General features: G+C 36.8%; 3 protein-coding genes across 6 annotated transcripts in view; 1 reads left to right on the top strand and 2 right to left on the bottom strand.

The window, feature by feature from the left end:
* Nucleotides 1-1,498, bottom strand: part of LOC107859446 (transmembrane protein 184C) — a gene marked incomplete in the record, with an annotated part of 6,781 nt that extends 5,283 nt beyond the window's left edge. The window contains 3 exon segments of the mRNA XM_047406971.1: nt 329-451; nt 545-843; nt 1,265-1,498. Of these exon segments, the coding sequence (XP_047262927.1) occupies nt 329-451; nt 545-808 (387 nt within the window).
* A 630-nt stretch (nt 1,499-2,128) lies between these two features.
* Nucleotides 2,129-13,416, top strand: LOC107859443 (beta-galactosidase 8). 4 transcript variants are annotated; one of them, XM_047406970.1, is made up of 19 exons: nt 2,129-2,474; nt 2,572-2,667; nt 2,954-3,066; nt 3,161-3,227; nt 3,376-3,468; nt 3,674-3,817; nt 4,114-4,202; nt 4,306-4,411; nt 4,489-4,576; nt 4,729-4,847; nt 4,946-5,000; nt 5,422-5,596; nt 5,876-5,982; nt 6,371-6,480; nt 6,621-6,725; nt 11,823-11,933; nt 12,226-12,437; nt 12,547-12,874; nt 13,168-13,416. In XM_047406970.1, the coding sequence occupies exons 1-19, from the start codon at nt 2,310-2,312 to the stop codon at nt 13,276-13,278; spliced, it is 2,394 nt and encodes a 797-aa protein (XP_047262926.1). In that variant the 5' UTR covers nt 2,129-2,309; the 3' UTR covers nt 13,279-13,416. The 4 variants fall into 4 exon arrangements, with proteins under 4 accessions (XP_047262926.1, XP_016559947.1, XP_016559949.1 ...); XM_016704461.2 differs by having other exon boundaries at nt 2,131-2,474; nt 4,946-5,110; nt 5,400-5,596; XM_016704463.2 differs by lacking the exon at nt 2,129-2,474 and adding an exon at nt 2,785-2,873 and having other exon boundaries at nt 4,946-5,110; nt 5,400-5,596.
* Nucleotides 13,417-13,672: 256 nt separating this feature from the next.
* LOC107859445 (quinone oxidoreductase PIG3) lies at nt 13,673-18,278 on the bottom strand. Its single transcript, XM_016704465.2, has 6 exons — nt 17,726-18,278; nt 16,403-16,582; nt 16,113-16,194; nt 15,933-16,040; nt 15,530-15,688; nt 13,673-14,024 (listed from the first exon to the last, which is right to left on the bottom strand). Exons 1-6 carry the CDS (start codon nt 17,975-17,977, stop codon nt 13,828-13,830), a joined length of 978 nt encoding a protein of 325 aa, XP_016559951.1. The 5' UTR covers nt 17,978-18,278; the 3' UTR covers nt 13,673-13,827.
* Nucleotides 18,279-18,643: the final 365 nt, after the last annotated feature.

Here is an 18,643-nt window from a genome sequence, read left to right as displayed (position 1 = left end):
GGGGATGGAGTTTCCTTGACTCCTAAAATTCTTCAAAATGATACTAATATAAAGTAAACGCTAAAGGAGGAAAGTGCAATAGTGGTTGGATCCAAGTACAATGGTTACCAACAACAGCATACCCAATGTAATCCCACAAGTGAGGTCAGGGGATGGTACGATGTACACAGACCTTACCCCTACCTTTTGTGGGGGTAGGGAGGCTGTTTCGATACACCCTCGGCTCAAAAGATACGTTATTGAAGCAGGGTTATCAATTATAAATACATGAATGCATTATCATCTAGCATATATTAAGAGGAAAGCTAAAACATAAGTATAATCACACCTGAAATAGAGTCATCGGAAAGGAATGATGAATTTCCCTCCCTTTGATTTCATCAGGCACAATGTTTTTGCTGATGGATATATTCAAATAACTATACATCAAAGCCAAAAATTTGGCAATTGCCTGCAAATAAAACAACATCAAATACCAGACAAGAAGCTAGAAACTTTTCTTTTCTTTTAAACTAGAAAGTCAATCACACGACCGATAACTCACCACAGCCTCATAGCATTCTTTAACCGAGTCTAGAAACATGAAAAATGCTTTGCTTCCACGAATATCTAACAAACCGACAAACGAGTCAATGGCATAAAGGGGAGCCATAATTATAATCATGATTATTGCCTTTTGCTCCTTTGGATTTTTCCAGTAGAAAAGGTGTTGTGACAAGAGCTGTATGGTGAAATGCATCGAAAGCAAAGCAGAAAATCCTGATCCCACCATAGTGAGTTGTGCACGGTCCATATTAGCAAAGTCCATATTTTACCAGGTCTTGCAAGAACTCAGAGCTCCTCCTGCAAATAAAACAAGTGTGCACCAATTTCTCAATTATCCCATATAGTGACTGGTGTTAGAAACATACACTGTTAGAGCATTTTTCAAGAACCACAAACAAATTTATCAACTTTATTAGCATACAACTCAAAACTGACAAAACCTAAGCTTGATACCAATCCACTAATTTGATTTAAATATTAAGGGACACATTATCAAAAATCAAGAAAAGATAGTATTTTTGAAACAACCCAAACCAATACATAGCCAATTGAATAAATACAAAACCCCAAATCCAAGAAATACCCATATCCTTTTTGACAAGAAAGTGATAGAAAAATCAAGATCCAGAAAAACCAAATAAGAGGGAAGAAGAAGATGGTGGAGAATTTATTATCAAGCAAACATGATTGTAATTATGGAGTGACATTGCACACTTACAGTGAATCAATCAAAGATTATTGACCACAAATTCGTAAGAGAGAGGAGTATTGTGAATCTACTATTGTATCATCTGTTTTCTAAATTAGTCTTCTAAGATTTTTCAACTTTCCATCAAATAACTTATTTTATGAAATAACGAAACTAATTTTTGTCAAAACAAAAAAATGTGAGAAATAATAATCCAGCATATGAATTAGTGACGTTCAGTAATAAAATAAATGAACATAACACAAATTTTATCAAGTTACCAATAAGTGTTTTGTACAAAAATTTAGCAGATTTTTTTTTTAAAAAAAAAATAAAAAATTGTGGTGTTTGAATTAATTTACGCACACTTCGACTATTTGTCTTTTCAATTAATATTTTTTTTAAATCATGTTGTTCGGATTAGTTTTCACGCACCTCATTAAATTCACGGATACCTACCACCTCCCACCAACAACAAATATTAGGTCTGTGTCTCTGTCCATCAAAGCTCGAACGAATGAAAAGAATGCCTGGTATTTTCATCGCACCTAAATTGATCATTAGGCCACGCCCTTCTATGCCGCTTTCATTTTACCTTTTAACTATTAAAGTTAACTTATACTACTTTTTAACTGTAAAATTGAAATAGATGTAAAATTGCACTAGTTGTTATAATAACTTGAAATAGATGTCAAGTATCCTAGCATTAGCACGATGTGTAAAATTGCGAATTTACATATTTGGCCCCACATTTTGTCTGATTCAATCTACCATGTAGCTTCACATTTCTCTTTGTTTCATGTTTTGTAGTCTAGCTCTTGAAATTTACAGACTTAAACAAATACTGGGACATCACTTGCATACAATCTTGGTAATACATAGTGATCATCACCTCAGTGACTCCAAAGTTAACGTCCAAAATGTTGGTGAGAAAACTAATAAAGATTCACCTTTTCTCAGTAACAACAACTACTAAGGACAAAATATCCTTACAACAATTATTGGTCCAAAAATTATCATTGGATGTTATAAAGTCAGTGCTCTATTCTTGTTTTTGTGAGCATACGGCTGAGCTATGGAAAGAAAGAACATGTTACTGATAACAGTTTTATCTATGGTTTTAGTTTTTGAAAGAGGGGCTTCAACAACAGTAACTTATGATCACAAGGCATTGGTTATTGATGGAGAGAGGAGAATTTTGCAATCAGGATCAGTACATTATCCAAGAACTACACCTGAAGTGAGTGTTTTCTTCTTATATTATGCTATACATTCCTATATGGCAATGTGGGGTCTTTTCTTTTCTTCTTGTTTTACAGTTTTCTGGTTGAATGTAGATATGGCCAGAGATATTTAGAAAGGCTAAGGAAGGAGGATTGGACGTGATAGAGAGTTATGTTTTCTGGAATTATCACGAACCTGTCAAAGGAGAGGTATGAAGTCTTTTTCAATATTGATAAACAACTGATGACTTGTGTTTTAAGTGTTAACTGTGAGTTTGATTGCTCTCCTTTACGATGCCCACTAATTGGTATTTTAGCATGCTTCAGTTGTGCTTCGAAGTTTCATATAATATTATACAGAGATGAGCTTAAATGGAGCGCTATGGACAGTGAGGATTCAAATAGTTGACTCCAACGTAACTTGCTTGGGGTTTGTTGTTACTATTGTTAATTTCTCCTCTCGAAAAGTAATTATCACTTCTTACTACTACTGCAGTATTACTTCAAGGGCAGGTTTGACCTTGTACGGTTTGTGAAGACAGTACAAGAAGCTGGCCTATACGTACATCTCCGAATTGGTCCATATGCCTGTGCTGAATGGAACTACGGGTTAGTTCATCACAACAAACTTCATCTTTCTTGGTTCAATACTGACAGTGATAATAGCTAAAGACTTAATATCTCCGTTCTGTTCGCTAAACAGGGGCTTTCCTATGTGGCTACATTTTATCCCTGGAATACAGTTTCGAACATCAAATGAACTTTTTAAGGAAAGTGTTGACCAGTAATCATGTTTTGCTTTGAAGAACAATTTTCTAAAGATACCATGTCTTCTTTTTGATTTTCTTGTTTCTTTTCAATTTTTCGCTCCTACTAGATGTTCAATAGTTGAAGAAACCTGTGTCGTTTTCAATGCAGAATGAAATGAAGCTCTTTCTTGCCAAAATTGTTAATCTTATGAAGGATGAGAAACTCTTCGCTACACAAGGAGGTCCAATTATTCTCGCTCAGGTTGTTTAATCCTCTCTTGTTTTTTGATAGTTTACCATGTTACCTATTCTTGTTACTTTGAATGTATTACACTATTTTCCAATTTTATTATAATGGATATCTTTGTGGTATTTTAGATCTTCTTCTCGGATTGTACACACTTATTATTTGATAGTTCACCATCATCACTCTTTTTGTGTTGATTAGTGATCTATCCACTTAACAGGTAGAAAATGAGTATGGAAATGTTGAGTGGGCTTATGGAGTAAGCGGAAAGCTATATGTGAAATGGGCTGCAGAAACTGCTGTTAATCTTAATACGACTGTCCCTTGGGTGATGTGCGCGCAAGAAGATGCACCTGATTCAGTTGTAAGTGTTTATGCTATTCATGATGGCTTATTCCATCTACTACTTACTGTTCATTCCTCGACAATCTGTACCATTTTCGGTATATCAGAAGCATGTTTGTTAGCTATTGGATATTAGTTTGTTACAAGATGCAGTATCTCAAGACCCTTTTGAACTACCTACCTGCTGATATTAGTTCTGCATAAAAGATCCGAGTGTAACTTCCTGTTGATGCACCATAGTTTTGCTTCTTAAGCCAACAGTGAAAAGGACACGTATAATGTGGAGTGATAACTGCAAACATGTTGATTATGCAGATAAACACATGTAATGGATTCTACTGTGATCGCTTCACTCCAAATTCCCCATCCAAGCCAAAGATGTGGACAGAAAACTACGTTGGATGGTAAATCTTCCACCTTTTTATTATCCTCAGGAACTGTCTCCTCACGTTGTTTTTTCCTTGTGACTTGAAGTTTGAAATTTTGAAGGTGTGTTTTGTGTTGCAGGTTCCTTGCATTTGGTTATCCTGTTCCTTATCGACCTGTTGAAGACTTAGCTTTTGCTGTTGCACGGTTTTTTGAAACTGGTGGTACATTTCAAAATTATTACATGGTAAATGCATGTTAATATTCACATGTTGTTTTGATCTTGTTACTTTTGGGATTTAATTCTGCTATCTATTTATTTAGTATTTTGGTGGCACCAATTTTGGACGAACAGCAGGAGGCCCTCTAGTAGCAACAAGCTATGACTACGATGCCCCCATAGATGAGTATGGTATGACATCCTAAATAAGTAAAATTCCCTCTGAATTCCAAGCCCAATTGGACATCTGCTGTCTGTCACTAATTAAAACATTCCTTAAGGCACCTCCTGAAGCAGTTTTTTGAAGGTTCTTACTCTAATCTAATCGAACGTACTTGATACAGGATTCATAAGTCAGCCAAAGTGGGGCCACCTGCGCGACTTGCACAAGGCGATAAAACACTGTGAAGAGTTTTTGGTCAGTGCAGATCCAACTCATTTGTCCCTCGGTCCGAAACTTGAGGTAAACGACATATAGTGAGATGTCTTCCAGATTTCAGCTGTTTAACAGATTAATGTCACTTATTCTATTAATTTTGACACATCAGAAATGTCTAACAGGCACATGTATATTACAAAACCTCCAATGACTGTGCAGCCTTCCTTGCTAACTATGGTAACAATTCAGATGCAAATGTTACATTTAATGGAAAGTCATATTTTCTTCCTGCTTGGTCTGTTAGCATTCTCCCAGACTGTAAGAATGTCATATTCAACACGGCCAAGGTACTGCAGTCACATACATTATTGTTTCCTATTCGAGTGTTGCATTTTCTCTGTTTGGAGGATCCCCTCTATGATTTTTGGGTGCTATTGTTGCAACACACAAGCAATGATAGATTTGCATAGTTAAACTTCACCCGCCATCTGTTCCACTAGAATATCTAAAAAAAAATATAATATGAAACTATGAAAGAATAACTCATTCCTAAGAAACTTTGCTAAAGTCTCTTTTGCCTCAATTTTTGCTACTGATATCTAGCAAAATTTTTTGCCTTACTCATAATGAGAAAAGGTTGTTTCACAAAAAACGACAGGAAGTACAGCATTTAAACACAGCACAGTTGCAGTTAATTCTCTCGAGTCAGATCCTTGGGGCTGGTACAAAGAAAAAGTTGGTATCGGGAATAATCATTCCTTTGCAGCACACCGCTTACTAGAGCAGATAAATACAACAAAGGATACTAGTGATTTCCTTTGGTATACCACATGGTAAGTTATTTTTCCTTCACTTGTCGTTGTTATGTTATATTTCTTTTCCTAAGAAGCTGATCTGAAGATGATAATACTTAGCTTCCATGAGAAACTAAAGGGCATACCAATATTCTTCATTTGTAAAGATAAAATTGGTTATCTTGGTTGAGTGATTTATCTTATTTTGTTTTGTTAAAACATCACCTTGATTCTCTGGTTCAATCATTTGTTCAATATGATAAGCTCTTTACTTCATTGATGTAAGATATCTACGTTGCTTTCTCTTTTTCTTGCCAGTATAAATGTGGAGGAGAACATTCAGAAGAGAAAACCAAAAGAACTGCAGTTAATTATTGGAAGTTTAGGACATGCAGCTCTTGTTTTTGTAAACAAGAAACCAGTGGGTAACTATCTCATCTAATGTCTACTACTTCAACCGTGCTTACTAACTTAGAAATTTCTAGTGGATCTTACTAGCAACATAAAAGTGTATTTTTCTGATAGATTAAGCTTTTGGACGAGGCAGTTCATACAACTCGACATGCTATTAGAACAAAAAGTCCTAGTTCAGATCTCATCACTACCACTCTTTATAAGAAACTTATCACATGATAGACCGGTGAAAAGAAAAAATTCAGTGTCCTCTATATGATAGATTAAGCTCTGGATGAGGCGGTTCACAAAACTTAACGGAGACAAGAGGAAGACTAAAATGCTTCAATATTTACCTTCAACATTCCCTTAAAACTAATTAGCTAACTGAACTGACATCTCATTTGGTGCCTTCTTTAGGATTTGGCTATGGTAATCACGATGATGCAAGCTTTACGCTAAGTAAAAAAATCCATCTTAAGCAAGGAAACAATACAGTGGACATATTGAGCATGATGGTTGGTTTGCAGGTAAGTCTTATCTCAGTAAATAGCCTTTTCCAATGCTTTGCATGTTGAAGCACATATTGTTGAAGTTATTTCAATCATGAATGTTATTGCTTCCACTTTTATTAAATTGTTTCTTACTTATTTATCATGTAATTCTCCAGAACTATGGACCGTGGTTTGACATCTCTGGAGCAGGGGTATTTTCTGTTATTTTCAGTGATTTGAAGAATTCCAAGAATTTTTCTTCTACAGAATGGATCTACCAGGTTCTTGATGTGACAAACAAATCATTTTTATTACGTCCAAGCCACGAAGTCTTTATTTTTTTTTCAATTTAAATATGATTTTACCCTCCTAAGTCCTAACTATAAAATTGAGAGTATAAGTAATAAAGATATGTAATAGTGGCTCAGATGTATCTTCTAACAAGAATATTAGATGTGGAAAGGCATAAAAGCAGCATAGCTATTGGTATAAAATATCCACCAAATGCATGTCAAAAAAGTATCCTCAATGTGATTATCACTTAGGAACACTTGAAGTGCAGTACAAACAGTTTCATTTTACAGGAAGAAACTGTTATGAACTGAAGCAGTCAGATGATTGTAATTGAAAGAGCTGTTTTATTTAGCTTCAAGCAATCAGAATAAATAGAGTAGCAGTACAACTGAAACAGAAAAATGACTGCTGAAAAAACTGCATAATGCCTAGAAAATAGGAATAACTAAACTAGGATAATGACTAAAAATAAACTGCTATCCTAAAAATCTGTTGAGGTCTTTTGACCCATTCCTAACAGCTACTGAAACACAGTAACATCTCCTCCTGGATCAGGAGCTGCAAATTCCCAGCTTTTCTCTAAGAAACTCGAACCTGCTAACATGAAATGACTTGGTAAAAATGTCCGCTACTTGATTATCTGATTTGCAATAGAGTAAAACCACTTAACCGTTCTTCCGCACTTCCCTCAAAAAATAAAACTTGATGTTGAAGTGCTTGGTCCTTCCATGAAACACGGGATCTTTGGATATGGCTATGGCAGTTTGATTATCCACAAAGATCGCAGTGCTTTCTTCTTGCTCCAGCTGCACATCAATCAAAATTTTCCTGAGCCATATTGCTTGATTAACAGTAACTGTTGCTGCTATGAATTCTGCTTCAGCTGTTGACTATGCTACTGTTTCCTGTTTCTTTGAGCACCATGAGAAACACCCTGATCCAAAAGTGAAGCAATAACCAGAAGTACTTTTCATATCACCAGTTGAGCCGCCCCAATCACTATCAGAATATCCAGAGTTTAAAGTTCTGACTTTTGCCAAATTTGATACCATAGGCTAGAGTTCCTTTAAGATACCTAACCACTCTTTTGGCAGCTATCATGTGCAACTCACTTGCACAATTTAAAAATCTGGATAAAACACTCACAGGAAACAAAATGTCAGGCCTTGTTGTCGCAAGATACATCAAGCATCCAATTAAGCTTCGATATGCTCCTTCATCAACTAGCTCAGCTCCATCATCCTTTTTCAGCTTTTCTTTTTGATTCATCGGAGTACTCACACTCTTGCATTCTTCCATCCTAAATCTTTTAAAAATCTCCTTCATGTATTTCTTTTGACAAATAAAGACTTCATTTCGAGTTTTCTTGATCTCCATTCCCAGAAAATAAGTCATCTCGCCAAGATCTGTCATCTCAAAGACTTTCATCATCTCCTCCTTGAATTCTTCAATCAAAGTTATATTATTTCCTATTACAAGTAAATCATCGACATATAGAGAAATAATAATGATGTTAGAGCCAACTTTCTTGACATAAAGAGTTGATTCACTTAAGCTTTTTTCAAAGCCTAGGTCTAGCAAATAGTTATCCATTCGCCTATACCAAGCTCTAGGAGCTTGCTATAGCCCGTTTAAAGCTTTCTTAATAGATAAACCATATCTTCATGTCCTGGTACACTAAACCCTTCTGGCTACTCAACATAAATTTCTTCCTGCAGCACACCATTCAAGAAGGCAGACTCACGTCCATTTGAAAAATCTTCCAACTTTTTTGTGCTGCTATAGCCAAAAGCATTCGAATTGTATCCAATCTAGCTACTGGGGAAAACATATCAGAAAAATTTACCCCCCAAACTTGTGTGTAGCCTTTCACCACCAATCTAGCTTTGTGCTTGTTTATCGAGCCGTTAGGATTGAACTTGGTTCGAAAAATCCATTTAACTCCAATCACTTTTCTATCTTGCGGTCTTTCCACTAGCTTCCAAGTTTGGTTCTTTTCTATCATGGCCAACTCCTCCTTCATTGCATCTATCCATTTTTGATCAATTTTTGCTTCCTCGTATCTTGCAGGTTCAAAAACAGCAACATTGCATCTTTGATAAATATCAGAGAGTGACCTTGTTCCCCTAATAGGTTAATCATCCACCGATTCATCATAATCAAGCTTTGAATCATCATGTTTAACTCGAGACTCCTCATTCCAGTCCCATTGCTCATCTTCAAGGAATTGAACATCTCTACTTAGCACAATGTTGCCTGATTGAGGTTGAAAGATCCTATAAACTTTAGAAATCGAACTGTAGCCAATGAAAACCCCCGGTTCAGTCTTCTCATCAAGCTTATCTTTTTTGACCTGCGGAAAATAAGAAAAACACATACATCCAAATATTTTGAGATTTTTTACAGTAGGTTTAACACCATACCAAGCCTCAAAAGGAGTCTTCTTTTCCACTGCCCTTGTTGACAGTCTATTCAACAAGAAAACAGTTGTGTTCGCTGCTTCTGCCTAGAATTTCTTTGGCAGGTTCTTCTCATGCAATAAGCACCTGGTCATCTCCATTATTGTTCTATTCTTTCTCTCACTCACTCCATTTTGCTGTGGAGAATATGAAATAGTGAGCTGGTGCTCTATTCCAGCTTCTTCACAAAAAGAATTGAACCTATCTGATGTATATTCAGTTCCATTATCTGATCTAATGACCTAAATCTTGCAGCGGCTCTGATTTTTTATCCAAGCGTTGAACTTCATGAAAATTCCAGCAACTTCAGACTTAAACTTCATAAAATAAATCCAACACATTCTTGTTAGATCATCAATGAAGATAATATAATACCTGCTGTCATTGAGCGATGGAGTTCTTTGTGGACCACAAGATCGGTATGAATGAGTTGCAACTTCTCTGTAGCTCTCCATGTGAAACTTTTAAATGGAAACCTAATCTGCTTGCCAAGCAAACAAGCTTTACATCTTGAGAGATGCTCCTCCAAATTTGGTAAACCACTTACCATTTTTCTTCTTTGCATAAACAACAAAGCTTTGTGATGAAAATGCCCCAACCTTTTGTGCCACGTTTCCGCAACGGAGGACTGACTTGTAAAAGCTATTTGTTCCTCCACTAATGGATTCAAGGAAAAACTTTTTCCCTGCATTTTGATTCTAAATATTTCCTGACCACTAGGATCGCTGATTAGACACGCCTTGTTTTCAAATAATAATTTGAATCCATTTTCCAGCAGTTGTCCAACACTTAATAAATCTTGATCAATTTCAGGAACAAATAAAACTTCATAAATAAGTTTTGTACCTTTATAACTCTCAATTGCTACTATCCCCTTTCCTGCCGCTGAGACTAATTCTCCATTTCCGATCCTGACTCTTGATTTAACTGATTTGTCAAGTTCTCTAAAAAGTTTTTCATCACTGGTCATGTAGTTCGTACAACCACTATCAATAAGCCAGCTTTCACTTGAACTTTTGCTTGCGTAACAGGTAGCCACAAACAATTGCTCTTCTCGCTCTTGATCTGCAATTTGTGCTTCATTTTGTTGTTGTAAATGCTTCTCTTTGCAGATAATCTCGGCATGACCAAGTTTTTGACACTTTCGGCATTTCATATCAAGCTTTCTCCAACACTTGAAGTGTGGATGATTTCTCCTCCCACAATGTTGACAAGGAGGATATTTGCCTTCTTTGTTGTTAGCGGTGGCAGTAGCATTTTTTCCAGATGTAGCTTTATAGTTTCCATAATTTCCTTTCTTTCCTTTTCCTTTATTACCCTTAACAGCATCTGAACCAAGCTGACCTTTGCTTGCAGGGCTCCCTCGATGGATCCCTCTTGCGTTATCATCCTTCGTTGTTTTTGTGCCTGCAGAGCACTCAATAACTCTGTCAAGCTAAGCCTTGACAGATTTTTAGTATTTTTCAATGAAGCAATAGTTGCCTCATATCTTTCAGGTAAGGTTACAAGAATCTTTTGAACTATTCTATTGTCATTAAGTTCAGTTCTAAGTATCCTTACCTTATTTGCAATCAGAAGCAACCTGTCAGAATAATCCTTAATGGTTTCGGATTCCTTCATTCTCTGCATCTCGAATTCTCTAACCAAGTTCAGTACTTTCGCTCTTCTGATTCTTTCATCTCCCTCGTACTCTTTCTTGAGGAAATCCCAAATTTCTTTGACCGATTTACATATCATTACTCTACTGAAAATGGTGGTAGAAACTGCAGCAAAGAGACATGATTTAGCTTTGGACTTTGTTGTTCTCCTCTCCTTGTGAGCTCTAATCTGAGCCATGGTTGGATTCTCTGGCAAAGGAAGCACTTCATAGTCTTCCTCGACAGCCACCCACAAATCGTAGGCCTCCAAATAAGCCTGCATTTTTACTGCCCATGCTTGATAATTTTCTCCGTCGAAAACTAGCGGAGCCATAGCAGAAAAAGACCCTGCATTCTCCATGGTTTAAATGGTGTTTAGCAGCCACAAATTTGGATAAACACTCAGAAATAAAACACTCACAAGTCTTTCACAAGTCCCTTAAGAAGTAAGGCTCTGATACCAATGTTATGAACTGAAGCAGTCAGATGATTGTAATTGAAAGAGCTGTTTTATTTAGCTTCAAGTAATCAGAATAAATAGAGTAGCAGTACAACTAAAACAGAAAAATGACTGCTGAAAAAATTGCATAATGCCTAGAAAATAGGAACAACAAAACTAGGATAATGACTAAAAATAAACTGCTATCCTAAAAATCTGTTGAGGTTTTTTGACCCATTCCTAACAGCTACTGAAAAACAGTAACAGAAACTCTATATATTTAGCTGGTGATAACTGAGTTCTTCTAACATACTAGTTGAGGTCAGCACTCTGCTGGAATCAAAAGATAAAAAAGGCAATCAATAGTTGGATTAACCTAAAAAACAAGCTTGTCAAGGAAAGAATAAATGTTGGTTGCAGACTTCCCTTTCGTTTTTCCGGACTCTCTTGGGGGTGAGGGTAATTCATTTTCGTCTCTGTAATTTCAGAAGGTTATGACTTTGTTCTTGTAAGACCACAAGGATAACATGAGACTTGGCTTGTTTTCAGGTAGGACTTGAAGGTGAGCATCTTGGACTTGATAAAGTTAGTCTTGAAAATAGCTCGATGTGGATTCAGGGAGATTCTGTCCCAGCAGATCAGAGTTTGATATGGTACAAGGTCTGTAGAATTGCTTATATTTCTGGTTCACTTGTTTTATGTCAACTGTTTATCATTAGGTAGCTTTCAAGGAGTAGAGTGATAGTTGATGCCTATGCTAGTGCTCTCTCTCCATTCCCCACTGCCCATTATCAATCAATAGTCCACTGGGTGAACAATAACTGAAGAAAAGAGAAGGCAACAGAGATCATTAGTTGCTCCTTGCTTGTTGTCCCTTTATTTCCAATTAGAACATACATAATTTGTTACATCTGTTGTGTTCTTGTCTTGATTCTCGATATCTTGTTTCCAGACTAGCTTTTCTCCTCCGGAAGGAAGAGGTCCTGTGTCACTAAATCTGTCCAGTATGGGTAAAGGTCAAGCATGGGTAAATGGGAAGCATGTAGGGAGATACTGGTCTTCTTATCGTTCACCCTCAACTGGCTGTTCAGATAATTGCGACTACAGAGGCACTTATGATTCATGGAAATGTCTGAAGAAATGCGGTCAACCTGCTCAAGTGTTGTGAGTTGATAGAAGTGGCTAGTGCATTTTATTCTTGATCCCTTGGAGTTTCATAATCCTTCTTGCAAAATTCATTTCACTGTGTAATAACCATTAAACCTTCATATAGGTACCATATACCGCGCAGTTGGTTAAAGCCTGGAAAGAACCTGCTTGTACTGCATGAAGAGCTTGGTGGTGACCCTTCAAAAATATCTTTCTCAACGCGATCTGGGCAAAAAATGTGTGCTCATGTATCTGAGTCAGACCCTCCACCTGTTGATACTTGGACGCCAAATAAAGATTTTGCATCTCAAGAACCTTCATTGCGACTGAACTGCGAACAAGGATGGACTATTACTGCAGTTAGCTTTGCTAGCTTTGGAACTCCTACAGGAGATTGTGGAGCATTCATTAAAGGCAGTTGTCATTTGGATGTGTTATCAATAGTTCATCAGGTAATATTACTAGCATTTCTTCATTTTCTTCACATAGTATTAAAGTCAAAACCCATCGATTCCTGTTGTTATGTTTCCTTGTATGGTTTCGATCAATCTTCCCCTCACAAGCTAGATTTTGGCCTCGAGTTAAGCCCAAGGTATATTTATTCACAAGAATATATCACCTATTCCTTATTAGTCGTGTAAGGGCTTCTGAAGGGATGCTCAGACTTTTTCACATACCTCATTCTTTAGTTTAAGGTGTCACCATTTTCGTTATTTGGATCTGAAAATCTCGAACGACTATGCAGGAGTGTGTTGGCAAGTCAGGATGTTCCATTCCTATCACCATGGCTAAATTTGGTGACCCATGTCCTGGAGTACGAAAAAGTCTGGCTGTTGAAGCTTTTTGTAGTGTTTGAATCATTGGATTAGCATGGTTACCTTCTTATCAAACTTTCTGCTTCTAGAGTGTGCAACTTGTAATCCATAGTACTTCAGAACAACACCAATCTTGATGATCTAGAAGAGTAATAAAAGGAAACCTTAGCTTTTTTTCAGCTTTGTATATGTTTATGGCTTTTGTTCAATTGCTGGAATGACATGCAAACTCATTCTCCAGTCTGTCTTTATGTACTTAAACTTGGAAATAGACAGGAAATTGGAAACTACAACTAAACTTGCAGCTAAAGGACTCAAACTAAATGTTGTATTAGGGACTCTACTTTGAGATCTCCAGATTAAGCAGAGTCATCACTTCGGGAACGAGTTAACAGAGCACATCTATTTCATGTAAAAATAAATGGAAAGTGGGAATCATAAAAAGGTTTTGTTTTATTGGAACTTTGCAAGTATAATACATGCAGCAGAGATGTGGGGTTTTGAGGGGGAAGAAGGGGGGGGTTTAAGGAGGCTGGCTGGAAGTACAGGCTTACAGGCTATTTTAACACTAAATCTCTCTTTTACAACATTTAAACAGTAAGCAGAATCTTTCCAACGTGCTTGCTGCTTTCCATTAACTGGTGAGCCTCAGCAGCTTCTGCCAAGGGGAAGTACTTGTACACCACCGGTTTCACCTTGCCTGCTGCAATTGCAGGCCAAACATTCTTTTCCACTTCTCTCACAATTTGAGCTTTGTTTTTTGCGGTTCTACTACGCAAGCCAGCAGCTGCAGAAAAATCACAAATCAACATAAAATCTATTGAAATGGAATCCAAAAATGAGGTCCATGCCATTCATTCAAAGAAAAAATCCATGAGACTAGATTCCAACATTCCAAATGAGTTTCCTCTCCAATTGTATGTGCACTTTATTATGAAACGAGAGCTCCCTCAAAGATATCAATGGAGGAGTCTTCAACTAAGAGAAGGATCAAGTTAGAACATGGAGGGAATGGACATGTTGGATAGCATTATGCGAGAATGAGAGAGCTGGACCAATAATTTCCACACTTCAAAATTCAAACAAACCATAACACGATACCCAGGAGAAAGAGGTCGAAATTCGACCAAGCTGATGAAGCATCAATAAATGAGGATTGCGAAGGATATAACTCAACTTTACATGAAAGATGAACCTTCTTTTTTTTTTTTTGATAAGGTAAACATATGAAAAATAAAGGGCAGCCTATGCGTGGATCCAGGAAAGTGCAGGACCACAAGGGTCTAATTGTACGCAATGTTTCCACAGCTTGCACCCATGACCTCCTGGACACATGGCAACAACTCTACCAGTTAAATCCAAGGCTCCCCTTCGGTGAATATATGAAAAAAGAACCATAATATTCCAGTGCTCTTGATATTAAATTGAGACCTATACCATCTAATAAAATCCAGTAAGTATCAGTGGAAGCGTGTGCTGCTTTTGCTTCTGTTAAACTATCCCATCTTTCCCTTACTGCAATAAATTGAAGTAGGTCACTCGTTGAGTCCCAAGAAGGTCACCAGAAAATTATAAACCATGGCTGATGGTTGAAAGCCAGGACTGAAATGAGATGAGTGAGGCTGATTACAGTAAGGAACTAAAGTTACGGGAGGAATAGCAGTAGAAGTGGTGTGAGGGAAAGTGGAGAGGAAGAAAATAAAGGAGCATGATGCGATATGTGGGAGCACATTATAAAATTGAAAGATATCAAAACATGGTTTACATGTGATCACAAAAGTAAGCATCTCACACGGTCAAAATAAGGGATATCAATGAGGCAAATGAACACTGAAGACTTCAAGATATTTCATTTGCAAACTGGAGAACACTAGGATCTGGATAGACACACATATCAAAACAAAAAAAAACATGGGGAGGGGGAGAGAAAGGGAGATATTAAGATATCATGGTAAATTAGATTGCTTCGTCTCTTGTGCCTATTGTTAGCATTGCAGCTGATTACTTCCTCATGGAATTAACCAAATGAATCTACACTTTAAGCCCAAGTGAGCACTAAACCTTAGGAGTCATCTATTGGATCGTGTAACTATATGAATACATTCTCCGTCACTCATTAAGCTAGTCAGGGAGGGGGGGTGGCGAAGTAAAAAAAGAGTGTCTTGAGATAATACTCTTCCTAACAGCATCTTGTTCGAGTATTTGGTCAAACAAGTTCACCAAATCAAGCTTAAGAATATATTTTACAGAAAAGTTCCAACTCCAAACATATCAGAGCACATCTGCACTTACCCTGCACCGTCAGGCGTCTTGCTAACAAACAGCCAAGATTTACTTGGGTCATTGTACCTCCCATAAAACCAATAATGAAGAGCCTACCACCAACATTAAGGCTGTCGAGGTTCCGTTGGAAGTATGAACCTCCTATGTTATCTAGTATGACATCAACACCTGTGTTGAACATTGAAATTAGAATATCGTCAATGTAAGATATGAGAAAAAATTGAGTGGTGGCATGCTGGCCACATGAGATATATGATAACCATCATACTTTTCTACAGAAAAATGCATATTCGAATTTTAGTTGATATCACAAAGACCAGTTCCCAACTTGTTTCGAACTGAGACATAGTTGCTTGTTTATCAAAAAGACCTAGTTTCTAATATAACAAATGATGCCTATGAGAATGATTACCTTTCCCTCCCGTTTCTTCCTTGATGCGTGCAACAAAGTCTTCAGTCTTGTAATTGATGCAAACATCAGCCCCGAGTTCTTTGCATGCAGCAAGTTTTTCCTCGCTTCCTGGTTAACAAGATTTGACATGATTAGCTGAATGATTTCAGTTCCATAATGAGATAAGATATCATCATGAACCTGCTGTGATGAAAACTTTGATCCCAAGGCACTTGGCCATTTGAATGGCAAAGGTACCAATTCCACTAGAACCTCCATGTAACTGAAAGTAACACATGTAGCTATTGGTCATTTCACATACTTGATCTTAGTTCAAGGGAATCAGGGATATAAACATTCAATTGCTAAGATACTACCCAAACTATTGTGCCAATTGACTAAATGGATGATAATCTGCATAGATAAAAGAAAAGGGAACAACTGCTAAACAACAAATTGAATTGAAGAATAGCTATGGTCTATCTAATCACCAGAAGCGTTTCACCAGCGGAAAGCCCGCTCGTCATGAAAATGGTCGACCAAACAGTGCATGCCACTTCAGGAAAGCTAGCTGCATCTTGTAAAGAAACACCTGATGGAATAGGAAGAACTTGTCCAGTAGGTACAGCTACTTTCTCCGCATAACCACCTCCACCAATGAGAGCACATACCTATTATGTGAAGCTTTTACATCATCAATGCACAAACAAAACTCCCTTTTAAACAATACAGAGAAATATACTCTCCCAGTCCACAAAGAAAAAGAACATAAGCTCATAAAAACATCACTGCAATGTCTCCTGCTAAGGTTTAACAGGAACTCAATTGTACTAGTTTAACTTCAGGAAGCTAATGAATTAATTGCTTATCATTCAGGTTACTGTTGAAGGAAATTTTTTCATCTTGAAACACGCAAGCTTTTTGGCCCTGGTGGGCAGAAGGTGCTTTAGTCCTCTACTCCTACTCCAAAGCCCTTAATCTTACTTATCAAGCTATAGACATTATTTCCCCTCTTCATACTTGATTATCTCCACTCCCCCACCACTATCCAATTCTACCCAATTTATGTCAAACCAAGCACCACAAAATGAAGTGGAAATATTGTACCGCATACAACAACAAAAGCAACAAGAATAACTACCCCACAATCTCAGACTAGGTGGAGTCAAGTTATATGAGTCCTTTTACCCATGCTGCTCTATTGGGGCTCATTTTATTCCTATACTCATTAATGGTTCTCTAAATCTCACATATTCCTAGACTGACATAGAAAACTCTAAACAACAATATTGCCTCCGTTTCAATTTGTTTTACTTGCTTTCCTTTTTAGTCCATTTAACAAAGTGCCTCTTTCCTTTCTCCTCAACTTTTTAGTCCTAACTTTTCACATGACATACCTAATACCACAAGATTAAAAGGCATTCTTTGATACCTTCTACATATCTTTAGATTAAGACCACAAAATCAAAAGGTTTTCTCAACTTTCTTGAACTTAGTATCAAGTTAAAACCAGACAAACCAGTTGAAACAACGTGAGTAAGAAAACAATAGACTGACTATACGAGCACCAACAATGACTAAAGATATGAATAAGAAAACAATAGACTGACTATACGAGCACCAACAATGACAAAAGATATGAACAAGAAAATACTGGACTTAATCCCAACCAGTTGGTATTATGGATCTCAAATGAATTAAGCCTTTTTAGATAACTTCTGTTAAAGAAGGAAAATTAACAATTAAACAATACCAACAACAATTATCCTCAATTTCAAGAATAAAGTTGACATTTTTATTGTAATGAGACAAACCTGGTCACCAATTTTCCATCGAATAACATCCTTGCCAACAGCTTCAACAGTTCCAGAACATTCAAGACCTGGGTATTCACTGTCACCTTTAGGGGGTGGATATTTACCTTGGCGTTGAAGGGTATCAGCTCTATTAAGTGCAGTAGCTGCAACTTTAATCAACACTTCATCATCTTTGATCTCTGGGTCTTCCACTTCTTGAAGCTTCAACACCTCTGGACCACCTGGGCTTGTGATTACAACAGCCTTCATCGTTAATCGCAGTCAATTTTACTCACTGAGTTAATAAGGTTTTTGGATTGGTGGAGAGGGACGATGATGACTAGTTTGTGTAGAGTTGGAGAGGCTTACACGACTTTCTTGCATACTTATAGGAGTCGTGCCGTATTTTTTGTTTCTATTCTTGTTCTTGAAAGCTCTATGTTTTGTCTACTTGCAACATCACCCCTATTGTTTTGAACTGTTAAATTCTACTCCCATTGTCTTTAAATTTACTTACAACAACTAAAGAAGAAGAATAAATGAAAAGATCAAAAGAAGAGTATTAATTTACATTATAAAAAGTTTAAGGTAAAGAATAGGGATGATAATAAATAATTTACTTTTTACGTGGGTGTTTGGATAAACTTATTTTAGGCAAAATGATTTGATAGACCTTTTTACTATATCTATTCTATAATGTGGATATTTCTACTTATATATTCGTTATGTAAATCTTTGAAGGGTGAAAATCGTTTTCCCTTCAAAGTTTGTCTTAAAAATCAACCTTCCCGAACTATCAACAATAATCAACCTCCCCCACTCTGTTCCATGCAATATCCATTTTATCCTTGTAATTTTGATTCTATATTTATATAATATCTTTTTATATTATATGTAATGAATATTTTTTTAACATTGATATTTATACTATTTTAT

This window comes from Capsicum annuum, chromosome 2 (assembly GCF_002878395.1).
Source record: "Capsicum annuum cultivar UCD-10X-F1 chromosome 2, UCD10Xv1.1, whole genome shotgun sequence".
NCBI classification, from domain to species: Eukaryota; Viridiplantae; Streptophyta; class Magnoliopsida; order Solanales; family Solanaceae; genus Capsicum; species Capsicum annuum.
The sequence above is the reverse complement of the archived record's forward strand: the minus strand, read 5'-3'. Positions and strand labels throughout refer to the sequence as shown.

Coding starts and splice junctions, on each gene's coding strand:
- LOC107859443 (XM_016704461.2), top strand. CDS start 2,310: ATGGAAAGAAAGAACATGTTACTGATAACAGTTTTATCTATGGTTTTA. Junction 4,848..4,945: donor CCCTCGGTCCGAAACTTGAG/GTAAACGACATA, acceptor AATGTCTAACAG/GCACATGTATATTACAAAAC. Junction 12,438..12,546: donor GGTCAACCTGCTCAAGTGTT/GTGAGTTGATAG, acceptor ACCTTCATATAG/GTACCATATACCGCGCAGTT.
- LOC107859445 (XM_016704465.2), bottom strand. CDS start 17,977: ATGAAGGCTGTTGTAATCACAAGCCCAGGTGGTCCAGAGGTGTTGAAG. Junction 16,195..16,402: donor CCGCTGGTGAAACGCTTCTG/GTGATTAGATAG, acceptor TGTTACTTTCAG/TTACATGGAGGTTCTAGTGG. Junction 14,025..15,529: donor AAGACGCCTGACGGTGCAGG/GTAAGTGCAGAT, acceptor ATTTTTCTGCAG/CTGCTGGCTTGCGTAGTAGA.